The sequence below is a fragment of the Anas acuta genome, chromosome 2 (genome assembly GCF_963932015.1).
Source record: "Anas acuta chromosome 2, bAnaAcu1.1, whole genome shotgun sequence".
Lineage (NCBI taxonomy): Eukaryota > Metazoa > Chordata > Aves > Anseriformes > Anatidae > Anas > Anas acuta.
This window is the reverse complement of record NC_088980.1, coordinates 8,920,478-8,945,156: the sequence shown is the minus strand read 5'-3', so window position 1 is coordinate 8,945,156 and position 24,679 is coordinate 8,920,478. Positions and strand designations below refer to the sequence as shown.

Below are 24,679 nucleotides of genomic sequence, written 5' to 3'. Positions count from 1 at the left end.
ACTTGTCATCCACAGTCTGATTCCTGGTTTAATAAACAACTTGAACAACACTTTCATACCTAAGTGACATTTTCAAAACTGTTAAGACACCTGTGGATCTACAGGATTTGAAGAAGTACTCAGGTGACGAGGCTAAATTAGTAACCATGCTGAAGCTTACCTCACATAAATAACCACACATGCTCTCCCAACTACACCTACCAAGCACCATGAGCTTGCTTAGGCTGTCCCACAAACTCATTGAAGGCAAGCACCACAACCAAGAGTGCACCCTTGGATACTCACCATGACTTGTGAAACTGCTGTAATTGGACCTTGTTTGTGAGCCCACAGATGCACAATTCACTTCTTAAAAACAGCATCCGTGCTACTAAATCACCACGTGTCTTTAAAAACTTTTCCCCCTTGGCTCCAGCTAGGACTAGTGACTACTCTTGGCTGACCATCGGAATGGGTATTTACACAACAAGGTGTTTAAAGAGAGAGTTTCCTCTTGGCACCAGATAATTAATAGAACTTTCTGTCCAAACTTACTAAAGCTCCCACATCATTTAAAACTGTCTACTCAGCTTAGCTACTCTAATTATATAAGCATACAGTCCTTTCTGAAACACTGCAGAGATTTGTCTCAGCAATTTCTAGAGATGTGGTTGGCCAGAGAGCTTGGAAATGTATATATTAGACCCTCAGCCAAAGCAAACGAAGTATTTTTCACTCTGCATCCTATTAACAGCAGATAAGGACTTTTATGAAGTTTCATTTTGCTGCATCACTTTGGAAAAATTAATATGCCTCATTCTGTAAATTGCTCTATTACTTCAATGGGTCTTCACACGAATAAGGTGAAGTACACATAGTACAAATAAAAGGGTAGGTTCTTTGAAGAAGAGACCTTCTTGGATTTGTTTGGATAGAGCCAGGCAAAATGGTACTTGTTCTCTTCTGGCTTCTAAGCTCTGCCACAATAGACAGAAATGAATAAAAATAGAAATACCAAGCTGCACCAGTGTCTACAGCCTATTTGACTTGCCCCTGGATTTAACTGGATAATAATAGCTAAAAAATACTGATTAAGGCTGACTAATTTTGCCCCAAATTGAATTCATTTTAACAGTATAAAGGAAAGAGAAATATTATCCTGCTCTTTGCTCAGCAGATTTAGATATAATGACATAATATGAACGCATTCCAAAAATTGCCTGTCTTCAGGTAGTGCATTTTGGAGTGATTTCAAAATTCCCTTAGGTTATATCAGTGAAATGTTTTACCCTGTCTCAAAAATCACTAAGCTCTCAGTGCCCAATTGCCTGTGTCACTTACGTTGTTTACGTGCTGGGTTATTTTCTAGCCTACAGTCTGTGCCTTATTTTGTCAGGCTGCCCTTACACTACTTCGTAACTATTTTGATTTTCAGGCTTCCATGCATAAATTATGATTTATTTTGCTTTCTGAACGTAAGGCTGAGTGAAGTAATAGAGTGAGGTGGGGTTTTTTTGTTTATTTATTTTATTTTTATTATGAATATTGTAAGAGTGTGGATCTTTTTTCTTATGAAGAAAACTCCACGCTTAATTTTTCCTCCTAGAAAAACATACAGAGAAGAGTTGAAATAAACAGAAAAAAGGTTATCTTTTCTTCAAACTATAAGAAATTCTACATTCTAATAGCTTCAGCATTGGAGAGAGATCATACTCCTCTAAGGCTGATGTTCTTGGTCACTAATGTTATTTTGCCTATAGGTGAGGGTACCTTGCCCTCATCAGTGTGCTGTCACTCCATGCTCGGAGAGAAGCCATGTGTAAGACACCACAGTTATATGGATAAAATATGCAACTGCATCACCACTGCCTGATTTTGAACATGAAGGTAGCAAGCCTTATTACTCTTCAAAACTTATTCAGATGTCTTTTTGATAGCGAGAGCCAAAAGATGAGGGCATCATTGAACTATTGCCCAAAGGCAATTACTGATTAAAATTGATTAATTCTACAAACAAATTTGACCAATAGATTAGTTGTCACGTTACAGCAGATTTGGGCAGTACTGCCACAATTGCTAAGGAGACATAACTGTCTAGCATGAATAGTTAATAGTTTGTTACACTGTAGAGTTTCTTGTGGAGTTACCCAAAGAAATCTCACCAGGGAGCTGAGCAGGGCATGCTACTTTGATGCTGTAAAACCATTGTGTTACCTCTCTGCTTTTATGTATGAATCTGAGGAATTGTTAACAGCACCAAGAGCAGTTTGCTCTGAGCAACACAAATGTAACGGACTTAACATCAAAGCGATTCAAAATCCACTGAAAACAACAGAAAGACTCCAGCTGAATCCAGAGGACTTTGAATCAAGGCCTACCAGGGTCAAGTCAGCTGTCCTAATGGGTTTTCTAAGGGGATCCTATGGGAAATTGGAAAAAGGATTCCAGTTTCTTGAACCCCGGGATTACTGAGGTTTGAAGCTACTGCTTTTTCAAATTCATTGGTTCAGCTTCAGCTTCTTTGCTGTCCCAGCCCAGGCCACACTGGCACAAGAGCAAAGGACCTCGTGCGCCCATGTACCCTCCCTCCCTCTGTTCCCCCAGGAAAGATGCTTCAGAAAGCAGTTTGAGGTAAAAATGATCAATGCTGTTACTGCGTGCCCAGAAAGAAGCAGCACTAAAGCAGCGCTCCATCATCAGCCAACAGAGGACTGTAATATTTAGATATGAATCTTTCTACAATAATCCAGACCTTCCATGCATGGAGATTAAGATGCTGAAATGGTCATTTTATTAATCTTAAAGCAATATAGAGGATGAAGATGGTCCAGAGTGTGGCAGCCTGCTTCTCGTCCTGGTTTTGCACTAACTTCACAACTGCTGTTGGTGACTCGCTCTGGTTTGCCTGGGTTTCTGCATAAATTCAGGCTTTGGTTTCTGCTTAGAAAGCCTCATAAGGGTTGAGACCAGTGTCCAGAAGACTTGCTGAGCTGTCATACAATTTGGCTCCAGATGAATTTCATGAAAGATGCACTTCTGAGAACTTCTGGTATTGACACAAGTAACTTCAGTGGTTGACTCTGCAGGGATTGGGCCCTTCTCAGTTGGTGAGGATGTATTAGCCGATGGAGCATCCCCACAGAATTTACTGAGCTCTCACATCTGCTTCTTCTCTTGGAAAGGATGGTGTTTTGTTAAGCTTTCAGGAACATTTCAGAGCCCTTTTTTCCGCTATCAAGGTGTTTTAGAGGGAAAGGACATAAATGAGCAATATGATAGATATAGGGAGCTCTTATTTTGGTTGGGCAACTGACGAGGCATATGGGAAATTTATTGCACTATAATTGTGTTATGTGATATCGATGCTGCAGTATTAATGACTGCAAAGTGCCCAGATTGATTCAGATGGCCATTTACTGTCATTATTACAAATCTAAATAAATAAATAAGAGCAATTGAATTGATGTATCTAAGGAGTGTTTCAAAGTCACCCGGTGACATATATGTAGGCGCTTGTGAACAGAGAGCGACTCAAACAGTATCGGGGACATTTTTTATTGGGGTCAGAAAGAAATAGAACAATTAAGTCATTTTCAGTCATATACAATATATTAGGAACTGTTTTAACAAGCACATTGCTAAACTGACTGGCATGAACAAAGCGTTTTAAAAAGCTGGGGTGTAAATATGCCAGGAAAAAAGAAAGAAAACATGTAAACTATGCTCAAAAATAGTCTGCAAATGTAAGGAAACAAGAAAAACTAAGACAATCATGCACATACCTCTCCTGCTGCCATGGCCCAGTGAATACAGTGGTTACCATGGCTGGATCTGGCTATGAGGTGGACTTTAGAGGGCAAGCTTTGTTTCTGATCTCTGCCCAAACAGAAAGCCTTGATCCAGTCTGTTGGTTTGTGTACTTTGGGCAAGCCAACCTCACACTGCAAGAGCCAGCAAGTTAAGTTTGAATTTATCTCATGCCTTCAGGTTTCTCTTAGCATCCCCTGTCTGGCTGTCATATCACACGAACTGGGAGATGTATTAATATTTGGTATTCTGAAATATGACTCGGCACTTTTTCCTAAACTGCAGTAGCAGTACAAGGCAGACAGCTAGCATTACTTGCATTTTGCAATGCTATTCATGTATCAGCCTTTTTTTTTTTTCCCCTAAACAGAAATCAATATCTTAAGATGTAGGTCTTACTAAAAAAAGTATGTCTTCCATTAGCCTTTTGTGGACAATAATTATATATATCAAGCATAGACTCCCTTTTTATGTTAAACTTACACAATTTATTAGCAGATAGTATCCTCAGAAGAGAAAGCCATGAGAGCAAACCTACTATATATAAAATAAATAGCTTCTTCAAACTCAGAGATACATTAGAGAATAGGTGGGACCCCAAGACAGCCAAGTAAGAACCTGCTAGTATTGATCTGCATGGAAAAAATCTATTTTGGCTCTTCATACACCCACATCCTCTAATGATCATTGACTCAGTTGCCCAGATAAATTCCACAGATAAACAGCCAACACCCAAATTAACATACTAACCATTAATACTCCAGTTAACAATTTTTATAACAACAAATATATAGAGATAGATAATTTCCTTTGAAGGTTTATTCCTAGCAATGTTTATATGATGCAAATATTGGTTCTAAGTAACTTGCCAATGACCAAGAAAGCAAGTCAACATAACAAGTGGGACTAAAAATTAAATATTCTTGTACTCATGGGTGGTGTTTAAGAAGCTATATTTCAATATCTCTTATTTATATGGGTCACCAGGAACTTAAGAAGTATGTGCCATGATAACTTCTCACCCCTGTGCACTTGATTATGTTCACACCCACACATATATGCACACACACCAATTCAAGGTATACAGAGGGACAAAAAGAAAAAAGGCTTTCAAATACTTGGTTATAAAATTATGTGCTATTAAAAAAAAAAAAAAAAAAAAAAAAAAAAGGCAACAAACTAAACGAACAAGTTTTGGAGCTTATTACTTTTTTTTTTTTTTTTTTTTTTTTTTTTTTTTTTTTTTAACTTAACACCTGCTTTCCAGCTGCCTCTGCTGGGGACTGCAGAAAGCTGTGCAAGCCGTGAGGAAGATGCTCGGAGGTTGCTCCCAACGTCGAGCTCCCCTAGCGGCTGCTTCCCTCCCACCGGTACTGCATAGATTAAAATGCCCTGTTTGGGGTTTTCCCCCACTCATGACCAGAAGGAAGTGGCTGAAAAGTGATGTGGATAACAAACCAGGAAGGGAAAAAGAAACGATAACAATTCCTAACTGGGGCTTTCGTATGGAAAAAAAGGCTGAGTTACTTAAAGAGAAAAGACCCGGAAGAGAAATCTAAGGATTTCACTGTATATGTATAATTAGACAGCATGTATTGCCCTGACAAGTGCGTAAGAAATTCTGTGGGAAACTCTGCTTCAAGAATTGGGTTAACAGAAAATACACACACACACAATATATATATATATATATATATATATATATATATATATAAAATCCTTATGAATAATGCTGTCTATATTCTTTTTAGAAGGCTTTATTGACCAAATTCAAGCTGATGCATTAATATACAAGCAGATATATATAAAAACTGCAAAGTCAATGTCTGTAGATACAATTATTCTGAAAAACTTGGTTTTGTCTCTCTGTATACTCATAATGTTTTCTCCTGTGGCAGAAATGCCTACAGACTATTGCCAGACTAGGGGTGTATTGGAGCAGATACCAAGCTTTGGCTGTATGACTCCCCGACTTTTGCTGACAAACTAAAATGGGTGGTAAAGTATGAGCTTAATTTGTCTCTTTGGTGCCAGGGTTTTGGCTTTGCTGGGGTTTTGTTGTTGTTCTTGTTGGGTTTGAGTTTTGTAGGATTTTTTTTTTTTTGGAGGGAAATTCCTAAGAATAAGACCTCTTCTGCTTTTCACTATAAAGGAATAGTTGCCAGCTAGCCTGTAACTCTAAGGTGAAATTTTTAAGTTGATTTTAAAGAGAGATATTGCAATACCACCAGGATAGGCAAACAGGGATGAACAACTCCTTTAAATAAACTAGTTTAGCATCTTTATGAAGGAGGGTGGGGTATATAAAAGAAACAAACAAAGTTTAAGATGAAAAGCCTGCCTGATTCTCCTGCCACTTACACCAGTTTTACTCTATCGTAACCTCTGTTTTCACTGAAGTTATTCAGATTTTCTTCTCTGTAGATGGGCATTCAGGTCCCATATATCTTGGGAAACATCACAGGTGCAAAAAAAAGGCTATCAGAATGAAGCTTTAACACTGTAATAAGTGGTAGTTGATTTCATAAGTCATATATTAAAGGTGAGCTCTAAAGATGGCTGTTAAGGGTGATAAGTAATTGAGACCCATTTAAAATCTGCAAAGATCTGCCTCTCCAGTTTTCTGAAGGGAACTTCCTGTACTTTGGAATTAATCAAGAAAAAAAAAATACATCAGTGCAAGAAAACTCAGAGAGTTTGGCCAACGAGCAACATCACTTGTGAGGTCTGAGCCCTTCCCTGGTTTAATGCAAAGTGAACAGCAGACAAGTCCAGATTTCAAAATAAATAAGTAAATAAATAAATAATAACTGAGATTCTCAAATGGAGATATTGCTGGATGGCAGCAAGGGCTAATGACGTGAAGTGCACATGGGGCACTTGAGTAGACATATCCCCAGGCCAGCACAATCCCATGGCCCCGTGTATGGCCCCATGGGCAGGGGGGAAGCCTCTGAGATGTGATGGGTTGGGCAGAGCCACTGGAAGAGTCCAGAAGGAAGTGAGGAAAGCTAGGCCATGTGGTTGTGGCACACAAGAGCAAGAAAAAGAGGACTCTATGGGATTAAGGTTGGATGTGTCCATGGTTCCAGTGCCTGCTGCACCCAGGAGGACCAGGGTTCAAGATGACCCAAGGGGCTCCCCACCACCCACCAGGGTGTTGGAGGCCCAACGGGGAGCCCAGTGGCACCTCCAAGAGGGACCCAGTCAGGAACATCATCAACCTGGGCAGCCACAGGGAGGCTCTGGGGGCCTCTTTGTGAGGACTTTGGTGTGGGAGGGCATGGGAAAGGGGTGCAGAGCATCTCACTGCCCCCCTAAGGGCCTGGACAGGCCCTGACCTCCCTCCTCAGAGAGCAAAAAAAGCGGCCTGCAGGTTTTGGGGACAACAGGACAAAGCATTGATTTTTATAATCCAAACTGAGGCATTAATTCCTCTAAAGAAGACATCAGTGCCCGACCTGGTGGCTGGTTTTGTTGCCCGGTTTGGCGTTGCTTGCCAAGAGGTGCAGGCAGAGATGTGTGCGGCGATGCTCCCCGCAGCATCCCCCTGCAGCAGGGGCAGGAGGCAGGTCGGAGGGCTGTGTGCACGATGCTGGGAGTCTCTTGGCGATTGCGAAGCCCCCCACAACCCCCTCCAGAAGCGGGGGAGCTCGTCAAAGCCGGGAGAAGGCGAGGAGGAGAAGCGGGGCGCATCCCGGGGGCCCGGCCCCGCTCCTGCTCCCGGCCCCGGCAGCCGCAGCCTGCGCTGAAACTGAGCAGAGCCACCCCCAGCTCTGCTTTCTTTCACATCTAATTTGATAGGAGGGTGATTTCGAGCTTCCCCCAGTTCCAACTTTTCCCGATTTCTCCCTTTCCCCCCCTCCCCGTGCATTTATTGCTCGCATTTAATTAATTCCTTCTTTGCGTTTCCTTCCCTGTTAATCTTTGGGTGACTGCTTTGTACATATGGCAATCTGATAATGAGGGAGTTTATCCTTATTCTCAATACTTCTTCGCTGCAAAGCCTCCCTTTCCAGCGGCCGGCATATCGATCATCTTTCCTTGGGGAGGGGGACAAGGTAAGAGGGGTGATAAAAGATTTGCAGGATCCCACACCATTAGGAGTAGCTTTTATTCCTTGGCACTGTTTAATCAACTGTTATATCAAGTCATGCTGTTTAAGCAACCACATCAAAAGAACATACCCTCTTTTGTATAAATTATATATTCCTTGTATCTGTCTTCTCACATGCACGCAGACGGGGAGATAAAACTTCAGTTTGTTTTTTAATAGCATGAAGCAGGTATTTAGCTGTTATACAACTTGTTTCTGCAGCTCAGCTGGTTGATAAAAACCTAGAAGACAAGCTACTGGCTTTCTAACTTTTACCCATTCCCAAGTTAAAACGACCAAGTTTAAAGTTGGGAATGATAAATCAATGATTCACTCAAGCTCTACAAAGAAGCATAAATAACAGAAGAAAAGAATACGCTGCACAAGGGGGAAGAGCACCAGTCAGAGTCGCTTTGAGAGTTTCAGACCACTTCTTTCGGCTTTTTCCTGAAGTTTACGTGAAAAGATCACTTTGTCCCTTGAAAGTCCGTGTTGTCCTGCTCGTTGCAGTTTGCGGATATACAACTTTTTTGTACTTCTTAAAAACTAATTTTAAAGTCCATTTGCACGTGGTTTAAGTTGATTACGACTCAGCTCTATATCACAGACCGGAAAACTCCCATATAATTGCTTGCCCCAAAGAGCTGCATTTTTTTTTCCTTAAATAAAGTAGATTTTTTATTTTTTTTTCTGAAAGAGTGGACTTTGAATTACTTCAGCATGTCATCTTGGTAATTTTAAGAACTCTTTAAAAACTTGGAGTTTCTATAAATTGTATGTCCTTTGGAGCAAAGGCAAATGAGCCCTTTACAGGAACAGAAGTGTTTGTTCATAAGGGACTCTGCTTTTCTGTCTAACCTGCTCTATCAGCCCCATCTCTGCAATTTTGTTCGTCTTTCAACACCTTTGTCTGATTAGTAGCTTTTGGAGATCGGGATAAAGACATCACTTGCCACGCTGCATGAGATAACAATTAATTTAACATTAAACTTATCCCCTTTCCATTCACTTTGCTTGGATCGATCTCTGTTAATTGTGTTTGCGGATGCTTTCAACACTACGCTTTTCTTAAAAACTTAATGACACCCCGCGAGGAGGTGTAGGAGTCTAAAACGCTCCTCTTCGACTTCGAGCAAAGAAACAAAGAATACAGCCCCAGCGTGCTCAGGAGACCATCTATTTTTAATCAGCTGACTTTTCCTGCACTTCCCAAGGTACTACCTTATTTTAAACCGGGTGGTAGCTCTGGTCTTTGAAGAAAATGCTGCTTGGGTCCCTCCACTTTGCAGTTGTGGAATACAAAGTCAGACACGCCAACTTCACAAAGCTGCCGTCTCCTATCAGACTTGCTTGTTTCTCCCCCCAAAGTAGCCATTTATCAGCTAAAAGGAGAGTGTGTTTTAAAAATGCGTGGCTTTATGAGGGAGAGCAACGTCTCCTTGCAGGGGGCAGAAACCTGTTACAAAGCCACTTAGGTGGGATCACCCCTAAATGGCATTATGCCTCCCCTGGGCTTTATTAGTTCCCCAGTACGTTTCTATTTGCACTGTTCCCCGATAATTCGGCATTTTATCTCCCTGAAACTGCCCTTAGAAACTTGCCTTGCACCGAGACAGCTCGCTAATCTTATTTATTTCTTTATTATTTTTTTTATTTCACAGAGGCATCTGTTCCTCTTGCTGACAAATGTACCATTCTGCCAAGAAAGTTTTTTTTTTTTTTAAGAAAAAAAAAAAAAAAACAGCGTGTAATTGATGTTATCCCAAGAAAGCGCAATCTCCACCCCTTTCAGCTCCAAGCCCTTCAGGTAAAAGGAAAAAAAAAAAAAATCTTTCAAGAATTTGTTGCCTTTTTGAGGGTTAAAACATCAGAAGACAAGCTTGTCTCGCCTTGGCCAATCAGCTCTCGGCCCTGGCAGCTATAATATAGAACTAAAGGCAGACTCCTCTCACAAGCGTCTTGCTTTGCTACCATTAAAATCAGACCCTTTTTGTCTCTCGCTTGCTGTCTCCCGACCAAACTCCGATGTGTTCCGTTATCAGCGACCTAAAGCCTGCCATTCCAGCACCTGTCTTGCTAGGGATCGGTGGATAGTATACGATTCAGAAAGCAGACAAGGACATAGGAGGAGAGAGAGCTCTAGAGAGACAGCCAGGGATAGGCACAGAGAGCTTTGAAGTAATTGGATTCAATGGACGAAATGCTGCTGTTGACAAGAATTCTCTTGGTGGGCTTCATCTGCGCTCTTTTAGTCTCCTCTGGGCTGACTTGTGGACCAGGCAGGGGCATTGGAAAAAGGAGACACCCCAAAAAGCTGACCCCTTTAGCCTATAAGCAGTTTATTCCCAATGTGGCAGAGAAGACCCTAGGGGCCAGTGGAAGATATGAAGGGAAGATCACAAGAAACTCCGAGAGATTTAAAGAACTAACCCCAAATTACAACCCTGACATTATTTTTAAGGATGAAGAGAACACGGGAGCTGACAGACTGATGACTCAGGTAGAGCCACAGAGATACCTGTATTTGTGTTTGTTAACCTCTCTGAGCAATCCTAAAGGACGCATCTGTCTTAGTATTTTTGAAAGCCCCCCCTTTCCCTCTCCCCCTCCTCCCCCCGCCCCTCCAAACTCGGCTAGTTTCCCCCATTGAATGTAAACCCCATCTATCCAGGACAAGTTAGCAGGGGCTGGAGCTGGAGCTGGCTAGATATATTTGGTGGGGGATCTGTGTGATACTTACAGTCATTACCGTGCCATGGCGTTCCCTGTAACTTGGTTTAGCGATTGCTGTTTGCATTTGTCCCCAAGGATGCACTTTGATCAAACGAATTGCATACAGCTCAGAGGACCCCAAGTGTATAGTGACCGCCAGGCCACTCACTCATTATTACAAGCGTAGTCCTCGGTTGGTGCGCCTGCTGACTTGATCTTTTTATTTGATTTATTTCTTTTTTTTTTTCTTTCATTTCATTTTATCCTTCTTCTTCTTCTTTTTTTTTTTTTCTTCCTCGCGAGCATATTCTAAATTTAGTAGGCATGCAGTCGTGCACTCACAAAAGGCAGCTGAAGCCGGATCGACCATTCCTCTCCTGATTCCGTATTATATAGCTCGTATTGCAATACCATCATTTGCAATTGTGCCCATCAGAGCGTAAATATATTGATATTTCTTTAAGGATGCTCGCCGCCAATGCTCTGGTACTTCCATAGGGGAGGGACTTGCAACTTATCAGCATTGCATCACCTTCTGTTTTAAAAAATCTGATGGCACAAGGTTTACAACTGGGTAAATATTGGATCTCGGGTGGAATCAGATTGCGGAACCATTTTATGCAAAAAGAGAGAGAGAAAGAGAGAGAGAAAACCTCTCAAAGAGTCACCTCATAATTATTATTCATGCTCACCAGAGAGCTCGGTGAAGTCAATTGCTCTGCCAATCCCGGAGTTTCTGAAACTACATGCAATCTAGGCACTGGAAATGGGTTTCCTCCAAATATAGGTCAACAGCGCTTTTTTAATATTAATACATTTAAGCCCCACCTTCAGCGCTGGAACAGGACTCGCCTGGAAGGACTAGGCGGGGAGTGGACGGCGAGGGGGTGTGCGTGTGTGTGTGTGTGCCGGGGCGGGGGGGCCTGGGGAGGGGGGGGGGGGAATTTCCCAAACTCTCCCCGCTCCTCGGGCCTGATTTTCCGCACGTTTGCCGGCTCTCCGGGGGGCGAGGGACCGGCGGCGCTGGGCACCATCTCGTGCCGACCACCTTAAATCGGCCGGTCCCCGGGAGCGCGGCGGCGCGCCTCGGCCACGGCGCCACCGCCCGCCCCGCTGCGCTGCGCTGCGCGGCTGCGGAGGAGCGCGGAGCCGGGTGCGCGGTGCTGGGGGCTCGGGGTGCGCGGTGCTGAGGGCTCGGGGTGCTCTGCTGGGAGCTGGGAGCACGGCTCTCGGTGCTCGCTGCTCGGCTCTGGATGCTCTCCGCGCGGATCCCGGTGCTCGCTGCGCGCATGGCGCTGCGCGGAGCATCCCCTCCCCGGCGCTGCGCGCCCCGCTGCGCGCTCCTCCGCCCCCCTGTGCGAGCCGTGCGGGCGCATCTCCCGCATTTTCAGCTCCACTGAACTCCTCTCGCCCATCGATCGCGCCGCCTCGGCTTTTCCCCCTTCCCTCCGCAGGGAGGCTCCGCGGGAGTCGGGCGCCCGCCGGGGCACGGCGCATCCCTGCGCGGCCGCGCCGGTTCGTGTGTGCGGGTGGCGGAGCCGGGTAGGGGCTGTAGGGCCGGGAAAGTGGGCTATAGGGCCGGGAAGGTGGGTTATAGGGCCGGGGGGGGGGGCGGGTGGGCAGCGGGGCTGACCCCGGCCCCGCGGCTCTCCCCGGCTCCGCGGCTGGCCGCTCTCGGCTGCATTAGCTGGCAGCGGCTGAACTCCTGACCTTCTGTCAACTTCCCTCAGACGAACGAAACGAAAACAAATACTTTTTTTTTTTTTTTTTTTTCCTTCAGTGCCCGTGCCTTAGACACAAAGGGGGAGGCGGGCTGGGGAGGTGAGGTTGGAGGGGGGAGAAGGGATGGGGGTACCCCGGAAGGGTCGGAGGCGCAGCCGGGCCCCGGGTCCCCAAGACGGTGCTGGCAGGGACTGGGGAGGGGTCTGGGGACAGCCCCCGAGGTGCCGTGTCCCCTTTCCCTCTCGTTAAACCCCAGCCCTGCACCGCCCGCTTGGCCAGCCCTTCAAGCATGGAGAGATCTTCCCCGAATAGAATCGTTAAACTTGGAGAATAGCTGCCGAATGCATTAGCCGCTGGTTAATATTAACTCCGGAGGAGGGGGGGGGGGGGAGGGAAGGAAAAAAAAACGCAAACAGAGCTTGGGAAGTCAGGTTCTCAACTTTGCAGGTGACAACAGCAGTTTGCTGAAGGCTCCCCCTTCCTCCCCCCCACCCCAGCCATTGGCTGGATCCGGCCAAGAGATAAGGAGGCCGGGGCAGTATGATAAAGCTGGAATTTGTATGAAATAAACTCGCAATCTCGCGTAATGCAGGCACACAACCGGTGCGTGATGTGAGGAATTTAGAGATCAACTTGGCATTTAGGAAGCCCACCAGGTTGTTTACACTGACAGGTACCTGTTAAGTGTTTCCTTCAAGCAATTCATTTGTGAAGAGATTAGGAGCTGGCAGGAGAGGGCTTGTTGAACAACTTTGCCTCCACACAAAGCGTTAGTGGAGGCAGCCCTGCTGAGCTTCACGGTGGCTGAACAGAATTGGGCTTGATTTGTGGCACACGACCCAATGAATTAATAAATAGTCTGGGCTTCACGGCTTTTGACTCCGACAATCCAGCTCAGGCGGTATGAAAGGGAGGAAAAGTCCTTTAGGAGCTCCTTTCTGCCTCTTTATCCCTCCCGACTCCGGGTCCTTCGCCCCTAAATAAACCAGCGGAGGAGCCCAGCCATCCTCCAGGTGTGCGAGGGTCGGGGGGTAAAAAAAAAATAAGGGGGGTAAAAAAAGAAAGTCCAGCTCAACTTCCTCGTCCTGTTGGGCTTTGCTGCCGGGAATTGGGTTGAAAATCCCCAGACGCCCGGCTCTTTGCGTCAAGAGCCAGGCCGGAGAGTCCAAAGTGAAGCAGCGATTGCGCTCGGTATCTCGGCGGGAGACGCGTATTGCTGGCATGGTTTTTTTTTTTTTTTTTTTTTCTTTTTTTATGGCCGTGATATATACACACGGCAACTTTCTTGTTGAGCAACCTTGTCACGTCCCTAAAAGCAGTGTCGCCGGAATAATGGCCGGGCCCGGCCTCCTTTGTGGTGCTCGGCGGGCCGGGGGGGCTGCGGGAGCCCGGGGGGGAGCTGCTGGGGCCAGGCCGGGGACACCCGTGGGTTGTTTTCCTCTCAAATAAAAAGGAGAAGGAGTTGGGGGGAGTTGGCCACGCGTGATATATTTTTTTTTTTCTGATGTTGTACCTGTAGCCAAGCGCTTTTCAGAGCTTTGGGTGCTGATTTCCCGTGTCTTGGGGCTGCCAGCCCCTTCCCCTGCAGAGAGCTGCCCTGTCCCCCCTCTTGGCCAAGGCACGAATCCCCCTAACTTTTAGGGTCCCATTTAGAGCTCACCCCCTCCACTTCTGCATCACCTCCCTCCCTTCCCCCTCCCCATCTTCCCCCACCCTTTTCCACCCCCAAACCTCCCGGCCCCCCAGGGTCCCCCACGCACGGTGCAGCCCCGGGGAGGCAGGCGGCTCAGGAGGGGCGAAGGAAAAACCCTGCGGTGCTCCCCCACGGGGCCCGAAACCTTTCCCTTCCACACAAAGGCTCTCGCAGCCCTCGTAGCATCCCTGCCTCGCCTAACTTCGCTGCTTGGCCCTCCCTTGCTTTCCGTCTTCCCTCTATGAGCTGGTTTCTTTCTGCCGTGGGTTTGCTCGTATTTGGAGGTGAGCTCGGATGTGTGTTAAAGTGGGGTGAAGGCTCCCAGCCCATGCTGCTTTGGGGGCTCTAACAAGTGATGGCAGAAGGGAGAGAAAGAAAAAATAAAAATAATATATATATATAAATAAAAGCACGTCTCCCTTCAACGCATAATGACTGTTAACGTGTACTGAGACCCCTTTCAACACAGAATTAAGCTGAAAAGACTCGGGGAGACGTTCCGGGGGGACTTCGAGGTGGCGAGTGTTTGCTCTCGGCAGAAACTTTGCTCTCGGGAAGGGGACAGGGCAGTCGGAGGCAGGAATCTGCTCCCTACGGGTGGCTCTGAATCCACGCACCCACGGCCCGGAGCCAGCCGTGGGGCGGGGGGAGCCCCCGGCAGGTGCCGGGGAGGGGGCGGCTCCATCCCGGTCCCCGCTCCTGGCTTTTCACCCCCTCTTCCTCCCGTGCCCCCAAGTCTCACCCTCCTCTTCCTCACCTGTCTCCCTGGTAGCAGGGGAGGAGATGCTCAGCCCGCCCTGCGGTGTTTTTTTTTTTTTGGGGGGGGGGGGGTTGCGGCCGATTTTGGCTAGGGAAGGAGGGCAGGATGTGGCCTTGGGGTGCAAAGAGGGTTGTTTTTTTTTGGGGGGGGGTGGGGGGATCCGGGCTTGGCTGCAGCAGTGCCCCCGCAACCTTTCCCTGTGTGCCCGTGTCCCTGCAGCGCTGCAAGGACAAGCTGAACGCCCTGGCGATCTCGGTGATGAACCAGTGGCCCGGGGTGAAGCTGCGGGTGACCGAGGGCTGGGACGAGGACGGCCACCACTCCGAGGAGTCGCTGCACTACGAGGGGCGCGCCGTGGACATCACCACGTCGGATAGGGACCGCAGCAAGTACGGCATGCTGGCCCGCCTCGCCGTCGAGGCCGGCTTCGACTGGGTGTACTACGAGTCCAAGGCGCACATCCACTGCTCCGTCAAAGCAGGTAAGAGGTGGGGGGGACACCCCCGGACTTTTCTCTGTGCCTCCAGGCCCCCCATTTCCCCATCCCCATCAGTGCTGCCCGCCCCGTCGAGGTCCTCTGGGGGTGCGGAGCGGAGGTTCAGCGCCGGCACCTGCCTGCTCCCGCCTCCGAGCCCCCCTGGTATAAAAGAAAGGAAAAAAAAAAAAAAAAAAGCCCAGCCAGCTGCAGCACTTTTTGACAGCGTTTTCTTTCGCTTGTTTGTTTGGCCAGCCTTCCCACGAGCAGCCACACACCCTTCTCCTCCCACCGTGGGATTTTGTGCTTTCCCCATCCAAAGAGCGCGTTCGGCGCAAACAGCCGGTGGCCGTCTCCAGCTGCCCCGCTGGCTGCACGCCTTCCCCGCGATCGCTAATCTCGGAGCGAGAGCCGGCCAGGAAAATAAATACATAACGTGGTCCCCTGCCTTCGCCGGTAGCCGCTAGGAAATTCCCAGATGCAGATACAAACACTTTTTTTTTTTTTTTTTTTTTTTTCCTCCCCTGTGCTTACAACGCCACACGCTGTCTCAACCCGGGAACAGCTCGCAAGAAATCCCCAGCTTGCCGAGTTGCATTTTCTCTGCGCAGTTTGGCACCTTTTTATTTATCTATTTATTTACTTTTATTTATTTGGGCGAACCGGTTGGTGAGTGCCAGCCACCGTCGCCACCTCCTGCAGCTGGAGCGCGTTGTGACAGCATCCTCTGGCCCAACAGAGCGCTGCAAGTGCCAAGAAACACTTGGGCGCAAATGAATATAATGGGCTTTCTCTAAATATATCCATTTACCTTAAAATCTGTAGCCCCCATGTAAGGGAAACCTGGCTGGCCTCACCATACCTGTCTGTAAGTGGGGCTCATCCTCTCGGTGCAGCCTGAAGCTGCCCAAACCAAAGCGGGACCTCACCAGGCCCATAAGGGCTTTGTCCCCAGAGCCTGACACTGCTTTTGTTCATCTCCCCACTCCTTTCTAGCCCAAAGGGGTCCCCTCAAAGGCGTCAGGGTTGTGGTGGTATGAAACGTCCCTTTCAATAGCGAGGATGGGCTTTATAGCTCAAGGTGTCTGATTGTGGCGCACAAAATCCTTCTTGCAGGCGGCCACCCTAATCCACCTCCATGTATATTTCATAGGAGAGGAGCAACCCCGAGCTGCTCATTGAGATTCCGCACACGCGGACTTTGGGGTAACATTTAGTGCGTGTCAGGCAGGGTCGTGTGACTGTACCACGCGGGTTGCGAGGGAGCAGGCTTGAATTCCACCCGCTTGGTCTGGTTTCACACTGTGGAAACCTCGTTTCATGACAGAGCATCTTATGAGAAGATTAAACCCCCATAATGGCAGGCAGGAAGATTCTTTATCTAGATCTCTGTTTGCAAAAAGTATGATCCCGGAGACTGGAATGCAAAGAAGAGTTCCCCCAAGGCCTGAATTATTGTCACCAGGACAGAGGAGGGAGAGGCAGGGGTGGTAAAAAGGACATTGATAATGCGCTACAGCAAGTATTTAGAGCAAGCTTCTACATTTAAAATTCAAATACACATCTTGAGTGCCTTGGAAAAGTGGCTCTGCTGTGCAAATAGTGCTTGGAAGGTCCTGGGTTTTTTGGAGAGTATGTGTGTGAATTGGCACATAGGGTTTCTGCACCTGAACAAATAGGGAGGGGGAGAAAAGGGGGGGAAGAAGCTGGGAAAAAAATGGAAGTGTCCTCTCTTCCAAGAGTGTCTGCATTTATTACATGAATCAGAATGACAATGCTGATCCTTTATTGGATTTTAATTAGAGAACCCAAACAAGCGCTGCTCAAAGAAGCAGATTTTCACACCTCTGCCAATTCACTGGCATGTTTGTAGAGCTGCTACACTACTAGATCTATTCATCAAGTCCCTGAATATGCAAACAAAGCTCAAGCCAGACCTTTGCTGCGGGCTTGTACGAAGGTGTAGTTTGCTAGTGGAGGACTCAGCATAAAGCACATAGCTTGTTTGTTGCCATGTCCTCCCTGAAGAGGCCTTGGAGATCTCGCTGCTTCATTTCTGAAGGAGAAGTGATAAAGTCGTTAGCAAATCAATAACATTCTAATTTTCGCCCTTCCTGTCCTTCCTGAGAAAGTCATTAGGAGACACTCCAAGTGTTTATTTAAATCATAATAGCTTCAGCACCAGCCACAGAGGCAAAATATAAAATCCGACTGCCTTTAGGAGATAAATTACCAGGACTCTGAACTGGCGTAGTGAGTAACTGGGAGAAACCAAGTGAAGGCAAGGGAAGGATCAGGAATGTTGATGACTGTAGCAAAGGCACTTGCTGCAGTGACATACCATGCGCTACAGCCCAATGTAGAGAAAATGAGACCCCTCAGTCCCTAGGCTAAGTCTGGAAAATGGGAATGGTCCTTTCCAACCATACCACACAAAGCTACTTTCATAAGGGAATTTGCAGGAGACACTTTAAACCCTTGTCGCTATTTCTGATTTATTTAAACCTACAGTTATTTCTCCTGCTAACACTCAAAATCAGCAGTGGTGGCTATGGCATTTAGTGTCAAAACTAAAACTAGTAGTGTCAAACTACTACTACTACTGAGTAGTTCCAGCAACAACTGAGCACGTGAAGGAGGTGCTTGTGTTGGGCGTAGGCATGGGGATGCCCTGGAACCACTGCTCCAGGACAGGACCTTGCTTTTGGTGGGGTGGGAAGGTGAGGGAGAGGCTTCTGTTTGCGGAGAGGAGTGAACTGAAGTCTTGGGGACTGCAGGGAAGGGGTGTTACCAGGGATGGGGTGTGGACCCCAAAAACTGCTGTGCTGAGGGGGAAGGCAGAGAGAGCTGGGGCAGCGTGGTCTAGAGGCAGAATGATGAGGTGTGCTGGCCATAGGAGGAGGGTTCAGCAAATCTGGGGGGTCTCTCCCTGCTGCTTTCCATGGGAATAAAGCACAAACCAGCCCAAGCCACCTTCCTGTCCCGTGGTGTTCACTGCCTAGGAGATGGGCTCCTTTAGCATGAGCTCCCCGAGGGCACTGAGCACGGGGAACAGCCCCCTGGAGGAGGAGTGACCTCCTTCCAGCAGAGCCGCTCTGCTTTGCAGGCCCATGTGTTACCTGGCAGCAGCTGTCAGGTGCAGGGCAAACAGCACCCACGTGAAAAGCTCCTCCTGGAAAAATATTTATTCCGGAACAGCTTTTTCAGCCAAGGTGTTTGGGCCAGTTTGCCCAAGGAGGCGAACGCGACTGACAGGCTCCAAAGGGAGGCCCACCCGGACGGCCGTGGCATTGTGCTGGTGGAAGGGGACTTTTGGGGCTGGCTGAGGTTCTGGAGATGTTTGGGGTGGGTGGAACCCATGGGTGGGACCCACGGGTGGGACCCGTGCCCACTCTAACCCCGCTGTGCCTCTCTCCTTGTGCAGAAAACTCGGTGGCGGCCAAATCCGGGGGCTGCTTCCCCGGCTCGGCCACAGTGCACCTGGAGCACGGCGGCACCAAGCTGGTGAAGGACCTGAGCCCCGGGGACCGCGTGCTGGCTGCCGACGCTGATGGCCGGCTGCTCTACAGCGACTTCCTCACCTTCCTCGACCGCGAGGACGGCTCCCGCAAGCTCTTCTACGTCATCGAGACACGGCAGCCCCGGGCCCGGCTGCTGCTGACGGCAGCCCACCTGCTCTTCGTGGCCCCCCAGCACAACCAGTCGCAGGTTTTGGGGCCCGCCGGAGGCCGTGCCCTCTATGCCAGCCGCGTGAGGCCGGGCCAGCGCGTCTACGTGCTGGGTGAAGGAGGGCGGCAGCTGCTGCCGGCGGCCGTGCACCGCGTCACGCTGAGGGAGGAGGCATCGGGGGCTTACGCCCCGCTCACAGCCCAGGGCACCATCCTCATCAACCGGGTGCTGGCCTCCTGCTACGCCGTCATCGAGGAGCACGGCTGGGCCCACTGGGCCTTCGCGCCTTTCCGCTTGCTCCAGGGGCTGCTGGCCGCCATCTGCCCCGGCGGCGACGCCCCCGTCACCGCCACCGCCACCACCGGCGTGCACTGGTACTCGCGGCTCCTCTACCGCATCGGCAGCTGGGTGCTGGATGGCGACGCGCTGCACCCGCTGGGCATGGTGGCGTCGGCCAGCTGAGAGCGGCCGGAGAGGGACAGAGACGGAGCGGGAGGAAGAAAGAGAGAGAAAATGGGGCTGGGGTGTTTTGGTTGGGGGAGGGCGGGAGGGGAAGGAGGAAAAAAGAAAAAAAAAAGAAAAAAAAAAAAAGGAAGAAGAAGAAGAAAAAAAAAAGGAAATAACCCAAATGAAATGGAAAAAAAGGAAAAAAAAAGGAAAAAAATGCATATTTTTAAAAAAGAGCACGGATTAAGACTTAAAAATAATAATAATAAAATAATAATAATAAAGTAGGACAGTCCAAAGTAGACTTTAAGGGAAACAAAGACCCCGGGAAGTTCTGTTCCGTTTAGTTTATAAATATATATATATTTTTATTTGTGTTTTTTGTTGTTGTTTTTGTTTTGTTCATTGTTTTGTTGTTGTTGTTGTTGTTTTTTTCTTCCTCTCCTGGATATTTATTTCTTTGGTATGTTGAATAGATGTTTTAAATGATATGAACCGGACCTTCAAGAGCCTTAAATAGTTTCTTTGATAATTTATTATCATGTGAACTGTACTCACAGGGGAAAAAAAATTATTTTGTGAGGCCGAGCAAAACTGCGCAGAGTCTATTTTTCTACATGTCACGTGTGTCCTGACTTTCAGAAAGCAAAATTCTGTACTTTCCCATCTCTCCATTACATTGCTCCTTCATTTCAGTGAGTCTAGAGTAACAAGCAAGCAAAAACAAAAAGAAAAAAAAAAAAGAAAAAAAAAAGAGAAAAACTTCATGGGGGTCCGTAAATTATATTTTTATACACAGAATTGTAAATTAGATTTTTTTGAGAGATCAATACTTAACTGAATCACATTTCATTTTTTGAAATAGTGTAAAATATGAGAATATATTATTTTAATTTAAATAGTTTCAAATGTAACGTCATTTCCTGTATTGTTTTCCATGTCTCTTAAATATTTTGCTTTGTAAAAAAACCACCATTTGGCCACGTTCATGGAAGTCAAGACTGTTACACAAACTTTTTATTTGCAAAAACCGTAAGAAACTTTGTTATTTTTAACTTCAAGAAAAGTTTATTAGAAAATAATATTTTTTAAAAAGCGCACATGGCGGCAATTCTGTGACGATGGAGACGGTAGTTTGTACAGAGGGGAGAAAAGGATGTTTTGCATTAATAAATTGAGAAATAACTGCTGTAAATTTACTAAAATGTATTTTTGAATATTTTGTAATAGTTTTAATAGTTTTATAGAAATAAAATGTGCCATGCACAGTCTGGTTAGTATATAATAACTAAGAGTTCCTGGTGCATCCCATTTTTTTCTTTTTTTTATTTTTTCTTTCATTTTTTTTTTCTTTTCTTTCCTTTTTTTTTTTTTTGGCTTATTGGTTTTGGAAACATAATGCCTACAGGAGTGCCCATTATTTTGTTTAGATATATTGCTTATAACTTTTAATTTTGGTACATTGAATAAGGAAAGAGATCCATCACATCGGCTCGTAACCTGGAACCTGTTGTACTAACAGTAGAACCTCACTCATTCGCACTAACAACTGGGCAGATTTTTCCCTTTTCCCTCACCAGCACCCAGTCTCCCCGTCCTTGCTCAGGCAATGCTTCCCCTCTTCCAGTTTCAGTGCTGGGTCCTCCTCCTCCTCCCAGTCTGATCTGGATGCTGTGGGCATCTCTTGATGGATTTCCAAGGGCGCTAAACCCATTGAAGCAAATAACCTGAAGGCAGGCAGCTGCATTCACATTGCAGCACCTCCGTGGGTTTGATTAGCTTTAATTTGCATCCCCTGAAGATGCCTACCTGGGGAGCTGGCACTGGTTTTGGTGGATTAACTGGAATTCGTGTTGCTGATGCTGAAAGAAGGATCTGGCCACCGGATTTCAGTGGCCACCTTGCCTGAGTAAAGATGCAGGGCTTGGGGCCACCAGGAGAAGAGCAAAATGCCCTTGGTCAAAAAAAAAAAAAAAAAAAAAAAAAAAGGAATAAAAATTGCTCGTTTATACTGAGAGCCATGCCTTAGCTATAATGCACCCCCGTCAACCCTCAGCCATGGATTAGTGAATGCATTGGAGACATATTTTAGGAGGAGGGCAAGGAGGCCACCCCTGTGCCCTCCCACTGGAGCACAGCTCCAAGCCCCCCAGGAGCTCAGTTTGGGGGTGCTGATCAGTGAGGTTCTGCTGCGCTGTGTGTGACCCTCTCTCCTCCATGGAGGCTTTTCAGGATCCCTTGAAAAATTTTGCAAAACATTTTGTGTGTGCATCTGAGACAAGACCATGCTGGAAGGGAGCTTTCCTTGAATGTCTTCTCACCATTTCTTCAGTTTCCATTACTTGACCAGTTTAGGATGTTCACCCTTCGGGCAGCACTGTGCTCCAGAGACGTGGCCGTGTCCTCCAGCAGGATGGAAGGCAGCTCCGTGGTGTCCAGATGTCCTCCTGGGATGATGTGTGGAGGAGCAGTGTGCTCTTCTGTGCTCAAAGCCTGGGAGTTTCTGGAGCAGTGAAGGGAGGTGGTAGCCAAGCCTGGATGCGCAAGCAGCCTCCAACAGATGGATGAAAAGAGGTGGTCTCTCTTGTTCCTGGCAGCCTCTAGCTGAGGGCCACATCCTCCCTTGGAGCATCTGGGATGGTTCCTGGTGGTGGCCAGACGTCGGTGTGCATGCTGGTGATGCTCACAGCACAGCAGTGCTGTGCCAGGATGTGGACTGCTGGGATGAGAACAGAGCTGTGGCCTCAGGCAGGGTACAAAAGCTCTGCACTGGGACGCAGCTCCTGCTGAAGGTCAGAGGAACCTCTTCAACTTTAGAGGGAGCTGGATTTGTCCCTTGGGCAGGAGTGCTTGCAAGTGAGAAGTGATTTGGGAGCCTGAAGACTCTCTGACTGCAGACTGCAGCTGCAATCAGCTACTCCATCTCAGTAAATGCCATCCTCTGCAGTGCTCCAGCTGTCCCTGGGGTCACCACCACAGTGGTGGCAGTGGTGTCACCTCTCACTGGCATGGGGACTGCGCACTGCAGGTACCAGGGCTGGGACTCTGCCACTTCTGGGTCTTCAGGGGCTGCTGGTGCATTGGGGGCTGCAAGCACAGATGTAAAAATATGGACATGGAACAAATAAGTCTCTGCTTTTTTAAGAGTTTGTCCTTCCTATGGCAGTGTCAGGGCTTCTCAGCTCTCTGACCCCTGTCTCTGAACAGCGGCCATCATTTTGTAAGGCCTTTGCTCTCAGAAAATGGCAATGTGGAAGCCTACCTCCTCCAGGGGTTGTGCAGTGGAAGCATTCAGGGATTGAATGTCAGTGACAGAACGCAGTCCAACCGAGGTGAAAAAGACCTGCCAGAGCAGAGCCCATGTCAGGGTAGGGTACGTGCCCCAGAAGAGAAGATATCAGATCCCACCACATTTAATCTCCACCGAAAGGCAGAGCTTTGCAGTGTGAGAGCAGCTTGGATGCCGCCGTATGCCAGGATCAACCCGTTGCAACAAGTAACGAAACGCAGTGCTGTGCTCCATCGCACGCATTTCTGGTGACTGTACGCCTCCCTCTCACCGTATATTTATTACATCTCTCCCCAAAACCTTCGGCGCGTCACGTCTGGATCACATCTCCGTGGCACGCGTTAGAAGTGCTTTGTTAGATGGACCAATGCAACCTCTAGCTACAGCTCTCGTATGAAGGATGTACTGTCGTAACCTTGTGCAAAACGTCTAGGAGATGTCACCGTCCATTTTCAGGGTCTGAGTATGGCAATAGTTTGTATAAAATGTACACATAGTGGTGGCTACAGAATAGTTTATGACTAAATACATATCTATTACTGTTAAAAATAATGTATCAGAATGTACTTGAAGCTATTATCCTTGTGCTCTGTTGTCTGAATAATTAAAGAAATTACAGAGACTTCCTGAAATGTCTGTTATGTGACATTCAGCTCTCCAGCTCTTCTCCTGGTGACACCGAGATGGGAGCTGGGGCACAGGGTGCCTGTCTCATGGGGCTGCAGGGTTTGGCACGAGAGGAGCTTCCACGGCAGGAATTCTGCTTGGGCTGTTCTGTGTGATGGTCTGGTTGGTATTTACCTGCCAAATACCGTGTGGGTGTGCAAAGACAGCTCATTTGGCAGGGATTTTTGGGGAAAAAGGGACTCCCCGAGTGCTAGCCGTGGGAGGATGTGTGAGATTCCCAGCCTTCCCTGTGAAACCAGCATGAGAAGTGACCCTAAAGAGACTGGGGCTATTTTATATTATTTTAATGTGGTCGGTCTTTCACATAGTGCCACATGCTCATATGTCAGGTAAACCAACTGAGGGGAAGCAGGGATGTGGCAGTAAAGGAGGATCATGGCAACTCTGCAATTAAAATCCAAGCTGAGCACAAAAATGAGCCAGCTCCTGCACATCCAGGTAGCTCTCTGTGTTGTCACACACAAGAGTTTGCTTAGCTGTATCTTTATATATACATATATGTACACACACACATATATATAACATTATTACCCACATGTTAAGAGCTCAGCATATCCTACTGGGCTATAAATATGTTTACAGTGGCCCTCCTGAGCATTTCGCATCAAGCTGAAGTTGGACGGATGATTTAAATCAGCTGAGTTTGGCGATAATTGGGCAGCAGCTTTGCAGCTCCAGTATCACATATATTTCAATTACAGGGGGAAGGAAATCAGAATTAGCATTTGGTTTTACTCATTACTGCAGGCCATCAGGGACTACTAGGTTTCCTAAGCTTTTGAAATTCTCTCTTCAGCAGTTTCTGCTTTAAAACTAGTGCAAACTTCACCTTAAAAAAAAAGGTCAATTTTCCATTTACAGAACACTTCATAGCTTTCAATAGAGCTGTGTTAATGTGATCCTTGGCCCATGCAGGTTAAAATGGAAAAAAATAAATAAAAAAATAAATCATTCTTAAAAAGTGAACCTTTACAGAAGACAGGATTTTCTCATATTTTGGTGGAAGCAGGCACTGTTTGAGCCAAGAACGTTTAATGTCATTTTTAATGCTTTGCCTTTGAGGCGTTTAGTCTTTGCATTTAAATAATTTTGGTTTTCAGGACTGATTGATGAAAAAAGTGAGCAAATGTAGGAAACATGGGTTTAATAATCCTGTCCTGGTTGCAGAAGAATCAAGCGTGGCATTCAGAGCAGGTCTGGGAGCACAGGGAGCTGTGCTGTCACCCTAAAGCCCAGTGCAGGGCCCTGTGTAACTTTTTTGTTCCCATTTTTTGCAAGCCAACTCTCTGGCCAAATATTGTTGCAAATCAAGAGTGAAACCACAAGGTCAAGAAATCTGTTTG

General features: G+C 47.1%; 1 protein-coding gene across 1 annotated transcript; it reads left to right on the top strand.

The window, feature by feature from the left end:
- The first annotated feature begins 5,009 nt into the window (after positions 1–5,009).
- Positions 5,010–19,648, top strand: SHH (sonic hedgehog signaling molecule). Its single transcript, XM_068673443.1, has 3 exons — positions 5,010–10,382; positions 14,989–15,250; positions 18,669–19,648. The coding sequence occupies exons 1-3, from the start codon at positions 10,074–10,076 to the stop codon at positions 19,373–19,375; spliced, it is 1,278 nt and encodes a 425-aa protein (XP_068529544.1). The 5' UTR covers positions 5,010–10,073; the 3' UTR covers positions 19,376–19,648.
- The last annotated feature ends 5,031 nt before the right edge of the window (positions 19,649–24,679 follow it).

Excerpts from the sequence above, each read along its gene's own strand:
- SHH (XM_068673443.1), top strand. The coding sequence starts at position 10,074 with ATGGACGAAATGCTGCTGTTGACAAGAATTCTCTTGGTGGGCTTCATC. Across the intron at positions 10,383-14,988 it reads CTGACAGACTGATGACTCAG|CGCTGCAAGGACAAGCTGAA; the intron begins GTAGAGCCACAG and ends GTGTCCCTGCAG. Across the intron at positions 15,251-18,668 it reads CCACTGCTCCGTCAAAGCAG|AAAACTCGGTGGCGGCCAAA; the intron begins GTAAGAGGTGGG and ends CTCCTTGTGCAG.